Raw genomic sequence first — 14,875 nt, 5'->3', positions numbered from 1 at the left:
AAGCAACCTAAGAGAACTTCACTAGACATTAATTTAATCTATCATCTAACATATTTGGGGGGATGTTTATACTCTAGTCAATTAATAATCAATCTGTGTGAGAAGCCTACCCTCTGCAGGGTGACACTGGAGCCAAAGCATAAAGAAACACCAATAATTTATTAACAAATAAGTGTATGAGCAATGACTTACAAAGTAAGGCACGAAGAAACAGACCAGGCTTTGATAAAAGGCATCCAGCAAGGTGATCCAGAAGGTGAGGGGTAAGTATGCCTGGAAATCAAACACACAGGGGAAGGGAATCACATTGACAAGTGTCAAAGCAAAGTGAATAAACAACACCAAGCACAACATATTTCTGCTTTTCCGAAAGACATTCTCTGCTTTCCTTCTTTTACTCACAAAACAGGAGGAACTTATCAACAGTGGTGGAAGAATGAAGGCTGCTGAGTGAGATGGCTTCACAGCTCAATGTGGAAACAAATCCTTAAAGGAAATCTTAATTCAACTCATTTAAGATTTAACCTCGGGGGTGTGGCCCTAGCTCAGGCCTTTAAGTGGCTGCTTCTACAAAGCTCTCAGCCTCAGCTTGCTGAACCTCACAACTCTCCCACTGGCCAAAAGTGCACTGAAGCCATTCGAGGAAAAAAAAAAAAAAAAAAAAAAATTTAACCTCATCATTACATCGTTTTTTCTCTTCCTCCTCCCCTCTCCCCCCCCCCTTTTTGGTATTGGGGATTGAACCCAGGGTCTTACATATGCTAAGCACATGCTGGCACATGCTGTAGTGCTGGGAGTTACACCCTCAGCCTCTTTTGGACCTGTTTTAAACCTACCAGAAGTGAGCCTCGTAGTAACTTTTCACTTCCTATGATCAGAAAGCACTTTACTGAAACTTCCCTGCATGCCCCTGTGTTTTTCTTACACTGGTCCTTTCACGTCAGTTTACCATCAACTCTCTTATGAATGATGGGGGAGCCATCTCACTGCTTTCTTCGCGCTCTCTCTCTCCTACATGCAATCCAATCTCCTCATGCCAGTCAGAACTTATTAAAATGTACATCAGTGATGTCGTCTTCCTAATCATCAAATCGACTCTTTTCATCACTTTGAAGACTTCCCACCAAGTTTTCAATATAATCTATGTTCCTTTCTGTAGCCGAGGCTGTCACGTATGGTCTGTCTAGCAACTATCTCAGCAGGGTAACTTACCCAGCGACACAGATTTGCCTGCACATGCCAATCCATTCTTTCCTCAAGGATTCGCCTGTGCTCTTCTCCCATGATCACCCCTCCCTATCTAGTCCAGGTCCAACGCCCCTTCTCAGAGTGACACCGAGTCTGAAAGTTACTCCTATTCAATCACTTGCTATCATGGTATCCTTAACAGGCTCTCAACACCAATAGAAATGATTTTATATGTTGCCTGATGATTTTCCAAGTAACTGACTGCAAGTTTCAAATGAGACTTTGATTCTCCTATTTCAAATGATTAAGGAGTGCTTAGTACAAAGCTGGTGTTCAACAAATACTTATCAGGTTAGCAAGCTATTCTCCATCTTATGCACTAAACGGCTTCCTGCCCAAAGCTCATAAATAGAGAAAGACCAAGTGGATACACTGAAAGTCAAATGATCAAAATTGGATTCTTAAGCAAGATCCAGCTTTGACTGAATGGTGACGTGTGTGAAGAATTCTTAAGGCTGAATTTAGACCTGGAAGGAAAGAGTGCTATGGCTTGTCAGGTAGGATGCTGTAAAAAAAAAAGTGGAAGCACATGCATCATATTCTACAGCTAGTCTTGTCTGTTTGTAACATGTTCACCTTAGTCTTGTTTTCTTTCAAAAGCAAACAGACATTGTTTTTCTTGAAAATATCTTACTGGTTCCTAAGAACAAAGCGCAAATTTCCATATGTGTGTTTCCATTCTTTAGACGACTACACTTAGAATTTTTACATTTTTCCTCCTTTATCTCTTTGATCTTTAGGAAATCAAAGCAATGAAAATTCATTATTTCCAGCCTATTTTTCCCTGTAGTTTCTTTTATTCTGTATTTTCTAACTGGAAGTAATGATATAATATTGTCTCTTTCTTCATCCAAGTGTCCATAAAACCTAGGCACAGAATGGCCCAATAGTGGAAGAGAATGTGTCTGCGACAAAGACATAATTAAAGCATCCCTGGGCAAGAAAGAATGATTTGGAGAGAAGTTAAAATATAAGTTCATATGTCTAGGGCTATAGGAGTTGCTGAAAAACTATGCTGAAAAGGTAAAAAGTGCAATTTTCCCACATTCACTTGAATAAGAGGGCTTAGAGAAGGAACACAGGAGGCCAGTCTGGGACAGATAAATTCAAGATAAGAATAAACTCACAGGAATTTCTTGGAAACTGAAAGGAAAACGTGAACATGAAGTAAATGCCAGAAAAGAACACTGTGTGGGTGATGAGAGATAGATAATGGTTACTGTTCCTTGGAAGGAATCTTCTGCCCTCCAGATCTGTCTCCTTCAGGAGAGATTCTATACCCCGAGAGAATATATTCTATGGGCCAGAGACAGAAAATGACCTAATCATAAAACAGAATTTGCTTGGGGGCCAAGTTCAAAGAAAAGACAAATTCTGGAAGGTAAAGTCAATAGTCACATGCTGGGAATCTGTCCGCTATTATCATGTTTCATGAAACTGGCTAGCTTAATAGGGTAATGTGTGCAAGGAAATGGTAACAGGGGTTACCAGTGGGAAGCAATGATCTCATCTTCCAGAGAAAAAGAGAAATTACCTCCTTCAGTGTATACAAATAGACTTGTAAAACATCAGCTATAAAAAGTTTGACTGAAAGTCTCTCCTTCTACCATTCTTTTCCCAGTGGACTTGGAAACCTTCAGTGATATCAAGCACACATTCCTGCATCTTGACCTTGAACTTCCAGCCAGACTAGATCCTGTGTAGTTTCTCTATATGAATGGAATGGATATTATTAAAGGATTATAAGGATTTCTTCTTTCTGCAAATGGAATATGCAGCTTTTCTGTGTTGGTTGTTTCTGGTAGCTAAAGGTTTTAAATCACTCTACATCCCAGAAAGTTGGTGCAAATAAATATAAAATTAGACTGATAAAAGGAAAGGTACCATTGAAAATATTGAGAGCTTTATGTGGCTGCAATTCTACCTGTTCTACCTTTCTTTATTCTCTTATTATATCCATAAATAAACTGAAGCTCAGGGAAGTTAAATGACTTGGTACAGTCACACATGAAAGGACCTAAGTAGAAATTCTGGCTGAACATGACAGCTGAGCCCTGACACATGCTGCTCTGCACTCTCAGCACAGCAAGGGGAGTCCAACACATGGACTTCTTAGGAAGAGTCCCACTCTGCTTTTCTAGAACCACTACAGAGAACCCTCTTTCTCAGTTCTATCTGTGTGGTTCAGACCTAAACTGGGAGTCACACATGTCCCATGCATGGACAATAAGAAAATGATCTTTGTAACTACTGTGGTAAACAGAGCAAAAGGCATGTGACAAGCCTGACTAATGGGTCAAAGTCAGGAAATTTACAGTTGCTAGAATAATGACAGTGTTCCCTCACTATGACTCCTGGATTTTGCTAGGATACAAGCCAATGTACTTTATCTTTTCATTAAGTTATTCTGCGGTGGGCTTTTTTAAATGTCTTCCTTTTTTTCTCATTTCCTCTTCTATTCTGTCTCTTATTTCACCCTTACAACTGTTAGAACTCTAACACACTGAGTCTTCTCAACAGTGGACTGACCCACTCAACTCTGTCCACTTGTAGGTGGCTAAGGCTCCTGCTGCAACTCTGTCCTTCAGATTCTGATGATGCTCTTGTGATAGCACTTTGGATTTACCTGGTGGAAACATCAAAGTTCTTTCTGCAGCTCAGCATAAAAGTAGACAGTATGGACTTGGGAACCACGGTTCTCAATAGCTGTGTGACATAAGCAGGCTGCCAAAGGCAACCGCCTGTGCATGACATTCTCTTCCACAAAGTATAGACTGCAACAGTACCTGCTTGTGGGAATATTTTTGGACTTAGGAATCCCATATGTCATGCACTTAGGATAGTACCAAGTTTTACAAAAGGGGCATAACTGCCACATTAATGTTGGTTACTATTAATTTTGTGAAAGATGAATTAGAAGGAAAAGAGGTTGTAGAGAGCTAGCCCACTTAACTGGCTACTACAACACTCCGCATAACTAACAGTGCACAAGTGAGAAGCAGGATAGAGGAAGACTGGAGGAATATATGAGAGGTAGATGACTAGGATGCAGAGATATGTTTAGAGAAGATAGGGCATGACTTTAGAGAGAAATGCACTAAAATCACTTGTACTTTGCATGACAGCAGGACATGAAGGTTTTAATGTGAGTTTTGGAACCAGACTGGATGGGTTCAATGCCTGATGCTAATTAATTAGCTGTGAGATATCTGGAAAATGATTTAATCCCTCTGAGGTTCAGGTCTCTCGTTTTAGAATGGAAACATATATGATTCTGTCTCAAAATTTTGTCTTAAAGATAAATGTGACAGAATGTTCACTAGTTAGCAGAATATGTGGCATGTAGGCTTAGTAACTGCTAGAGATGATTAGTTGTAAGGTCTCAAACACTAGACTAATCTTAAAAAGACGTGAAAGCTTTCAAAGATTTATCTATGTTCCTATTGGAGGCCAGTAACTTAGTATCTGCAATGTGAATACAGATTTTGGAAAGCAATATGATATTTCAAGAAGTTTTACAATTTCTTTTTGTTGTTGTTGTTTTTTGGTGGTAACAGGGATTGAACTCAGGACCTTGCACTTGCCAGACAAACATTTATTTCACTGAGCCATCTCCCCAGCCCTCAAGTAGTTTTAAATTATTCTGCGAATCCTGCAATCTTTGGGCTGGGCTGCGTAGAAAATGCACTGGTTTTGCCCATAGATGTGTATAGCACCTACCTCTGATTTCTGACCACTCTGGTAGAGTTCAGGCAGTTCCATGAGGGTATCTGCAGATACATCTTTTTCTAAAACCCCATAAATAATAGGAGGAACAGATGTGAAGAGGAGGTTGAAGAAGATCAAAACCCAGTAGTCAGTCATGGATGTTCCTGAGAATCCGCAGAAGAACTGGTACCAAAAAAGGAGGTTCACATAGGCCTAGAGACACAAGGAAACACAGCTAGATCACAGAGACTGAAGTCAGAACTCTGACCATTCATTTGGTATGAATGGTCCTCCTTGCAATTTTATCACTTACATAATGGAAGACATTATGTTTTTTGGGGGGACATAAATGTTTTTCATAGATTACTTGTTCAATATGCTGACACTGCTTTATAAAGTGTTTTATAAATAATTCATTTAATCTTCATAACAAGTGAAAATTATTATTGTTTCCCTTTTACCTATGAAGAAATTGAGTGCAACAGATGTGTGCACCCTCATGATTCATGCACTAAGCCCTGACCCCCAATGTGATTATTTTAGGCAGTGAGACCACTGGGAACTAAGGAAATCATGCTGGCATAGCCCTCTGGGTGGGATTAGGGCCTCTTATATGGACAGAGAGCCTCTGCTTTCCTTTGCTACGTGAGGACATGAGCAGGAGTGTACAGCTGGGCACAGAGTCCTCATCAAGGCCAGATGCACTGGCTCCTCCGCCTTGGCTCTGCAGTCTCCACAGCAGTGAGAAATAAATGTCTGTTGTTTATAAACCACCACCTGTGCTGCTTTTTAGGTATCCTGAACAGATTGAGACAATGAAGCACAGAGAGACTAAGGAATTTACTCAAAGCTAGCAGAAAAGTCAGTGTTCTGATTGACACCTTTTAGTTCCAGATGAACAGAACATAGAGCAGGCACACTATAACTTCATTCTCTTTTGGCTGTGTGCATAATTATTGCCGAGTGGTGAAACTATATGATATCACCAGAGTGGCCAAACATCCCGGTTTGCTTAGGGCTGAGGGGTTTCTCATGCTATGGGGTCTCCTGTTAAAACTGGAACAGAATGAACAAACTTGGATATTTGGCTTCCCCAGAGGCCAAGCACATGCATCCCATATGGTTTCCTTCAGTATTTTTTCTCAGACAAACCTAGCCCAAGATCACAAAGGCTCTTTGCTATCAACCATCGCAGGCCACAGAACACAACAATGGACCTAAGCTGAAGAAGTTTTTTTTCAAAGCCCAGGGATACTTGTTAATGATTGTATGACTTCAAGCTTACTCTTCTAACCTCTCTGAATCTTCGTGTCCTCCTGTGTAAAATGAGTATTAGAACACCCCAGAACTTGTTATGAATCATATCAGAAAATATTCATGACTTTCAAAGTATCTTACAAATATTAAGCTATTGTTACTACTGGCATCATAGATATACTAGGACAGGTAAGATAAGGGATGTGATCCTTGCAAAAGACTTTCTCAGTCTCACAACTAGACAAAGACAAGCATTATGCTCAGCTTTTGAAGATGCACACATTTTGGATAAATACAGTTTGGGGGCATTTCTCAGAGGTGTGAATCCGCAGTCCTCCTCAGTTTCTCCAAAGTTGTCCAACATCCAAGAATCAGATTCACAGAACAATAAACTATTTTAATGGTTTCTGGCCTTGGCCTATTCTTCCATAGCTTATAAAATAGTTATTGCTATTTTAGGGTCAAATAGCTCAGGGAATTAAAGTGCCTGCAAGCAGGTGCGGGGGCCAGGGTTGGATCCCCAGGCCTGCCATGCCAGCCCTGCCCTGGTGCGTGCTGAGACCATAATTGAGACTGGGTGTGGTGGCACATGCCTATAATCCCAGCTCTTGGGAAGCTGTAAACAGGCGGATCACTATGAATCTGATCTAGTAGTGAGACCCTGAACACTCTGTAGACCCTTCCCTAAAAATAAATTTTTAAAAAAATTCAAAGTCATAAAGCAGATTGAAGGCCACATGAAGATCTATCAATTAAATACCTAAAGAAATATCTAAAACATAACACAAAAAGTGATATTTACCAGTAAGATTTCTTAGTTTTAGAAGAGAATTATTCTGGGTGGCTCAGCGCCTAAGAATACATTTTGCTCCTTCTCTTTGTCATTCTGTATAGCACAGTCTTCCGACCTTTGGTGTAGAGCTTTGGAGCTGTTATTATAGCTTGTCTGGTGGAGGGAGTCCCACACACATGCCTGGCGTGGGTGCTGGCTGGAATGAGGAGCCAGTGGGTGGATGGGTGGTCCCACACACATGCTGGGCATGGGTGCTGGCTGGAATGAGTAGCCAGTGGTTGGATGGCTGGTCCCACACACATGCTGGGCGTGGGGGCTGGCTGGAGTGAGGATCTGGCGGGCCCAGGTAGGCCCACTCACACACCAGGCCTGGGCACTGGCTGGAATGAGGATCTGGAGGGTCAGATGGCAGACCCACTCACAGTGCTCCGTTTTTGGAATGGAACATAACAATGAAACATAATACAAAAGTTTCTCTTCAAGCTTTCATTCCTTAAATTTTTCTAGATGACATATATGACTTCCAAGCAAATTTTCAAAAAATTGCAAACTTCAGTATAAATATGTTAGCTAAGCACCCTCTCTCTGAGAGCATATAGCTCCTTTTTAAAAATGCATTTGGTACAGGGTCTCACTATGAAGCTCAGACTCATAGTGATTCTCCATTTTCAGCTTCCCTGGCCCTGGGATTATAGGGGTGTGCCACCATGCCTGGTCTTGGTGGCCAGTTCAGCACAACATGTGGTGCTGGGGATCAAACCCCACTCCTTGTGCTTTCCTAAACAAGTGCTTAGTCCACTGAGCTATCTCACTGGCTCAGCATATAGCTACTTATCCTATTACTTGTGTTTGTTAACTCTTATATTTAATCCAGGGGCAGGAAATGACTTGCAACATAATAGAAAAAGAGATGGAAAAGTGAAAATGTTTGAAAAGAAAATCTGGGAGAGGGACTCCTTTCTAAAAATCATGAATCATAAAATCCTAGAATTTTCAATTACAAGCCACAGTTTTTCCCAGAATCATACACTGGACAAAAACTATTAAACATTCAACTTTGATTAACAATGCTAATTCAAATTAGTAACTACTGAAAATTTTCTATAAAGTTGATTATACAGCAGGGAAAGGAATACTCCTGCACATAGATCTAAATTATACCAATTTTCATTGGTAAATGACCCAATAATTTCTTTTCTTAAAACTGTATTTATTTAAATAGAATGATGTAGGTTTAAGTCTACTATTAACATGGTACATACAGACTTTAAAGAGTGATCATAAATTTAGGCCTAAGATCATGATGCAGAATAATCATCTCACCTAGGTCCACCTGATTTTAAAAACAAGAAAATGGATATGTAAATGAGATGCTCAAGATTAGCAACCACATCTTCTAATATATTTCTGCTTTTTAGGAGTTATGTAATCATAACAAAATTCTGTTACCATGGAATAACTCTCAAGCATAAACAGATTTCATAGGCTGGATAGAAAATTCTCATAGCTGTCAGTTCTAGCCATGATATTTTCCTGAGTTTTGATTTGTATCTATCTTCAATATGCCACAGGATATATCAATTTAGGAACAGCAGATTATTTTTGCTATCACCAGTAAAATGGAGATAAACCTTCTCATTTTCTACTGACAGCATTAAATATTTAATAATTCTGCTTGTCACAATCTTTTTATAGAAGGTCAAAAATTGGATTTTAAATGAACCAGACAGGACTTAATTGAATTTAAATGTGCAGAGAGTAGAAAATGCTAGCAGATGGACAAGCCTAACAACTTGCTGTCAGCAGTTTAAACATACACACACACTCAGATTATTTCTGGTAAGACAGCAGAATTGCTCCTGGCTGCTCCCAGAACCCCAGTAAACAAAGTGAGCCTAGGCTAAGACACTTTCATTTCATCCCTGACCCAACCAGTTGGGAGAGGTAAGGCATGGGGGGAATTCTCTGGAGTTACATACCACATTCTTGTAGAAAAAGTAGAGAATCATGTTGGAAAGGCGCATGTAACACCAGTGCCCATGGACAAGTAGGAGTTTGCTGAGATGCCTGAACTGAGAAATGGCAAAGTCACTGGCCATCACAGCCTGCAGAGACAGAGGGGAGAAAAGGCCAGCCTGAGCAATGGGCACAGCAGAACAGATGCAGCCTGGCATGGACAGCTGGAACAGAGCTGCCCACAAATGAGTAAAATCGATGTTACAAGAAGGTTCCCCACTCACCACAAAAAAGAGAGATAACACGTGCACGCGCACACACACATACACCAAGAGCAGCAACAAAACTCAAAGTCATTAAGTATGGTTTTAATCTGTGACCAATGCTTAAATGAGTGGACTGGCATTACTACACTGTTTTCCAATATGAAACAGAATTCTCTTTGGAAACTGCTTATGATGTAATTTTAGCAACCACACTTTTCCTAGAAAGCAGGGAGAAACTCTTGTCCTGTGTGTTTCATGATATTTTTATTTGCTCAATAAAGAGAACATTAAGAAGTACTGGGGTCATGGCTTCATATGACTTTGTAAAATGTGTAGGCAAAGAAGTTCCTGAATTGCTCTTTACTCATCAACACCATAATATACAATTCTTGGGAAATCTTAAATCTCATATTCCACCTTTCCTGTCAGCAATTTCCTCACATATAAAATAGCCTTCCCAATTACAATTTGTAATCTACTTGGGTGCACAACATTGACTCACCTGCATGCCTTCTTGGCCCGAGACCCCTACCCCAATGTCTGCCACTTGGATCATGCTAACATCATTGGCACCGTCACCTACACAAGGCAAAAGAAAAGGTGAACAAACCTATGAGTAAAAGTGTGATTCTGTAAATTTATAGGGCTGCTCAAGTGGACATATAATCCCCTCAAAGTTCATCCTAGTTCTCTAACTTCCTAGAAGCTAAGCAGAAATGAAGTGTGGCATGCACTGCTATCAGGAAGAATTTCAAAGTCAACCCTGCCTTCAATTCCTGCACACCACGGCAGAATGATTTCAGCCAGAATGGTTTTTTCCTTTCTTACACCACCCTTGCTGACTTTGGTTCTCCACATTCAATCTATTACTTAGAGCTACGCCACAGTTTATATAACTCTAACCTTGGATTAGTCCTCTCATCACCTCAACTCATTCCTGCTGGATTTCAATTTTTCTTGCCTTCAGCTGTATGCCATTTCCTCTGGAAAATCCTTCTCATAGTCCCTTTATATCACATACTCTTTTCCTAACATTATAGCACCATCTTGTGTAATTCTATCATATCTCTTACATGGTACTATGGTTGCACATAGATTGTTTTGGTCTCCTCCAACATTGTATATGTCCTAAAAAGAAGTATTATACTTCTGCTGGTAACAATTGTAAACTTTTTGCAAGGCCCCACTAGTCACTCATGTATTTTCTGGTGATAGCATCCTGATATTTTTTGGGAATTCTGGGTCCACATGGTTTGTTAGAGTGAATCCAAACACCCATAATTATGGATATGAAAATGACCATCACCTATTCCCTGGCTGCAGTGATTGCTTTAAAAATGACCATGACTCAATTAATACTAAGTCCAGACGTTCTGTCTTCAATAACATCTGGATCTGGCAGCTTGAATAAATTTTTATGTTTATTCAGCTTGATAACTGAACAAAATCCACTCAGTTTCATCTAAACACCACTATCTCAGAATTTTTAAACAAAGTACTTCTTCATTTAAACCCATTCTTTCATAGTCTTAGAGTATCAAGGCTCTGGTACTCACCAGATTCATGGTTCACAGGTTTATCTCTGCAACTAATTCCTCACTGCTAGCCAGACTTTTATTCTCCATACCTACTTGACATCACTACTTACACATATAATGAATTTTTTTAAATCAGGTGAGTACTTTTCAACTGGATTCTATCTTAGTAGAAACATTTTTTCCTTTTATTATTATTATTGTTATTTTATATTAATTTCATTGCGAAAGAAATAGCACTGAGACAGTTTCAAAACAGGTTAGTAACACAGTTACAATAATTAATACATTGCAAATCGACTCAATTCACCAATGAAAAGAAATAGACTGGCACAGTGGATTAGGAAACAAAATCGAACAACATGCTATATACAAGAAAGACACTTAACTCATAAAGAAATTCATAGGCTGAAAGTCAAAGGATAGAAGACAATACTACACACTACAGTACCACAGAAAAAGAGAAGGGGTAGTAATCCTGTTCTCAGACAGTCCCAACTTCAAATGAAGAGTGATCAAATTAAATACAGAATGCCACTGTATACTGGTTAGGGGAAAAATTCAAGAGGAAAAGATAACACTCATAAATATTTACACACAAAACACAGGAGCACCTAACTATATAAGACAAATCTTAATGGACATGAAAAATCTAATATCCAGTACCACAATCTTAACAGGAGGCCTTAACACCCACTTATCCCTAAAAGATAGGTCAAGCAGACAAAAATTAGTAAAGAAGTAGCAAAACTGAACCAGAGTGTGGAAAAAATGTCCTTGGTGAACATATACAGTGTTCCGCCAAACCATGGCTGAATTAACATTTTTTTTTTTTTGGCTGCACATGGATCATTTTCTAAAATAGACCAAATACTAGTACATAGGCCATGCTTAAGTGCATGCGAAAAAACAGAAATTCTCCCATGAATATATATTATCTGACCACAGTGCAATGAAAATGGAAATAAACAACAAAAAACAGAAAACCCCCCTAAATACATGGAAATTAAACAACACTCTACTCAGCAACCGATGGGTCACAGAAGAAATTAAACAAGAAATTGAACAATCAATATACTAAAATGAAAATTCAAGCACAGCTTATTGGAATTTATGGTATGGGATGAAAGCAGTTCTCAGAGGGAAATTTATAGCTGTAAACACACACATTAGGAAAACAGAATGGGAACAAATCAACACCTTAATGTTGCAGCTCCAACATATAGAAAACGAAGCACAAACCAAACCCAAAGCCCAAAGATGGGAATAAATCATAAAGATTAGAGCAGACATTAATTCAACTGAGACGAAGAAAACATTTCAAAGAATTAATGAATAAAAAGCTGGTTCTTTGAAAGATTAAATAAAATTGATAAGCCCCTAGCTATTCTCATCAAAAACAGGAAAGAAAAAATTCAATAAGGAATGAAAAGGGTGTAACTACCACAGACCCAGAGGAAATTCAGAAAATTGTCAATAGCTACTTTGAGAACTTTTACTCTCACACAATAGAAGACACAGAAGAAAATGGACAGATTCCTAGAAAGGTACAAATTACCAAAGATGAATCAAGAAGATACAACAACTCTCAGTAACCCAATTCTGAGTAACAGTAAATGAAATACGAATGTAATAAAACACCTACCAACAAAGAAAAGTCCAGGTGCTCATGGATTCACAACTGAATTCTACTACAAGAAATTTACAAAATATATAATCCCTATGCTCCTCAAACTCTTCAGTGAATTAGAAAAGGAAGCAATCCTCCCAAAATTGTTACTGGCAAGTATTATGCTGATACAAAAATCAGGGAAAGATGCAACTAAAAAAGAGAACTACAGGTCAATCTCCCTCATGAACATAGATGCAAAAATCCTCAATAAAATCCTAGCAAATAGAATAGAGCAAATTATGAAGAAGATCATACACCATGACCAGGTAGGATTCATCCCAGGGATGCAAGGATGGTTCAATATTAAAAAATCTATACATGTAATACACTATATCAAGAGAGCCAAATCTAAATACCACATGAACATCTCAATTGATGTGGAAAAGGCTTTTAACAAAGCCCAACATTCATTCATCTTCAAAGTTCTACAGAAAATTGGAATAGATGGTGTCCTCTTCGATCTGACAAAAGCCATCTATGACAACCCAAAGGCTAACCCAGTTCTAAATGGGGAAAAACTGAAACGTTTTACTCTCAGATCTGGTACAAGACAAGGATGTCCTCTATAACCATTCCTATTCAATATAGTTCTGGAATCATTAGCTAGAGTCATTAGACAAGAGAGAGAAATAAAAGGAGTAAGAATAGGTAAAGAAGTTAAATTATCATTCTTTGCAGATGACAAGATACTTTACTTGGAAGACCCACAAAACTCTATCAAAAAGCTACTAGAATTGATACACAAGTTCAGTAGCATAGCAGGATACAAAGTCAATACCCAAAAGTGAGTAACATTCCTCTACACAGATAACAAACACACTAAGAAGTTAATTAGAAAAACAATACCTTTTACAATAGCACTGCAGAAAATGAAATACCTTGGAATTAAATTAACTAAAGAAGTCAAACATCTTTTCAAGAAAAATTACAGTACTCTGAAAAAAGAGATCATAGAGGACTTCATAAAATGGAACACTATTCCTTGCTCCTCAACAACCAACATTGTGAAGATGGCCATACCCCCAAAATTGTAGTACAGATTTAATGCAATCACCATAAAACTACCACCAACATACCTCACAACCCTAGAGAAATCATTCCTGAAATTTATTTGGAACCAGAAAAGACCTAGAATAGCAAAGGCAATCCTGGACAACAAAGACAAGGCAGGAGACATTACAATTCCTGATTTGAAATTATATTACAAAGCTACAATAATAAAATCAACATGGTATTGGCAACAAAATAGACCTAGGGATCAGTGAAATAGATTAGAAGATGCAGAAGCCTCTATGAACACTCAGCCACCTGATCTTCAACAAAGGAGCCAAACATGCTTACTGGAAGAAAGACAGCCTCTTTAACAAATGGTTCTGGAAAAACTGGCTCACTACATGCCAAAATCTGAAATTTGACTAAGTCTATCACCATGTACTAAGCTAAAGTCAAAATGAATTAAAGATCTAAATATTAAAACACAAACACTAAATGTCCTAGAGGAGAAAGTAGGAGGAAATCTTGAAGACATAGGGGTAGGCAAAGAGTTCATGAACAAAAATCAAATTTCACGGGTAATACTGGAAAGAATTAACAACTAAGACCTCCGCTTATTGAGAAGTTTTTGCACACCAAAAGAAATTACCAACAAAGTGAAAACACAACCTACAAATCTGGAAAAAATCTTAACTAATAAGCACTCAGACAAAGGCATGCTCTCTAGAATTTATAAAGAACTAAAAAATATTAGGGCCCCAAAATTTAAAGATCTAATCCACAAATGGGCATCTGAGATGAACACACACTTCTCAGAGGACTAAATTAAAGAAGTGAATAAATATATGAAAAAATGCTCCACATCATTAGTCATCTGTGAAATGCAAATTAAAATAACACTGAGATACCATCTCACTTCAGAAAGAATGGCTGTCAGAAAGATATCAACCAACAATAAATGTTGGAGAGGCTGTGGGGAAAAAAGAACCCTTCTCTACTGGTGCTGGGAATATAGACTGGTGCAACATTTATGGAAATCAGTGTGGAGACTCCTTAAAAAACTAGGACTGGAAATTCCATTCAAACCTGCTATCCCCCTACTGAGAATTTTCCCAGAGGAACTTAAAACGTTATATCATAGTAATATATGTGTATCTATGTTTATAGCAGTACAATTTGTGATAGCCAAACCTTGGAAACAACCAAGATGCCCATCACCTGAGGAATGGATGTACAAGATGTGTTATTTTTATACAATGAAGTATTACTCAGCTATGAAGAATGATAAACTCGAAGCCTTTATATTGAAGTGGATGCCACTTGAACATATACTCATAAGTGAAATAAACCAGACACATGTGTAAATATCATATAGTCTCCCTTGTATAAGAACTCAAAAGAAGAAATATAAATAGAAAGGTACAATACAAGTAAAAGGAAAGCAGTA

At 38.5% G+C, this 14,875-nt stretch overlaps 1 protein-coding gene across 2 annotated transcripts in view; it reads right to left on the bottom strand.

Annotated features, from left to right (window-relative positions):
* The window catches only part of Atp10d (ATPase phospholipid transporting 10D (putative)), a 116,763-nt gene that overhangs the window by 9,377 nt on the left and 92,511 nt on the right, over window positions 1-14,875 (bottom strand). For both annotated transcript variants that reach the window (XM_004645674.2, XM_023705987.1), the window contains exons 17-20: window positions 9,731-9,807; window positions 8,986-9,111; window positions 4,969-5,169; window positions 193-273 (exon numbers count right to left, since the gene is read on the bottom strand). In XM_004645674.2, the coding sequence (XP_004645731.1) occupies window positions 193-273; window positions 4,969-5,169; window positions 8,986-9,111; window positions 9,731-9,807 (485 nt within the window). The remainder of the gene's footprint in view (window positions 1-192; window positions 274-4,968; window positions 5,170-8,985; window positions 9,112-9,730; window positions 9,808-14,875) is intronic.

This window comes from Octodon degus, unplaced genomic scaffold, assembly GCF_000260255.1.
Source record: "Octodon degus isolate 3935 unplaced genomic scaffold, OctDeg1.0 scaffold00235, whole genome shotgun sequence".
NCBI classification, from domain to species: Eukaryota; Metazoa; Chordata; class Mammalia; order Rodentia; family Octodontidae; genus Octodon; species Octodon degus.
This window is presented reverse-complemented; position numbering and strand designations above follow the sequence as displayed.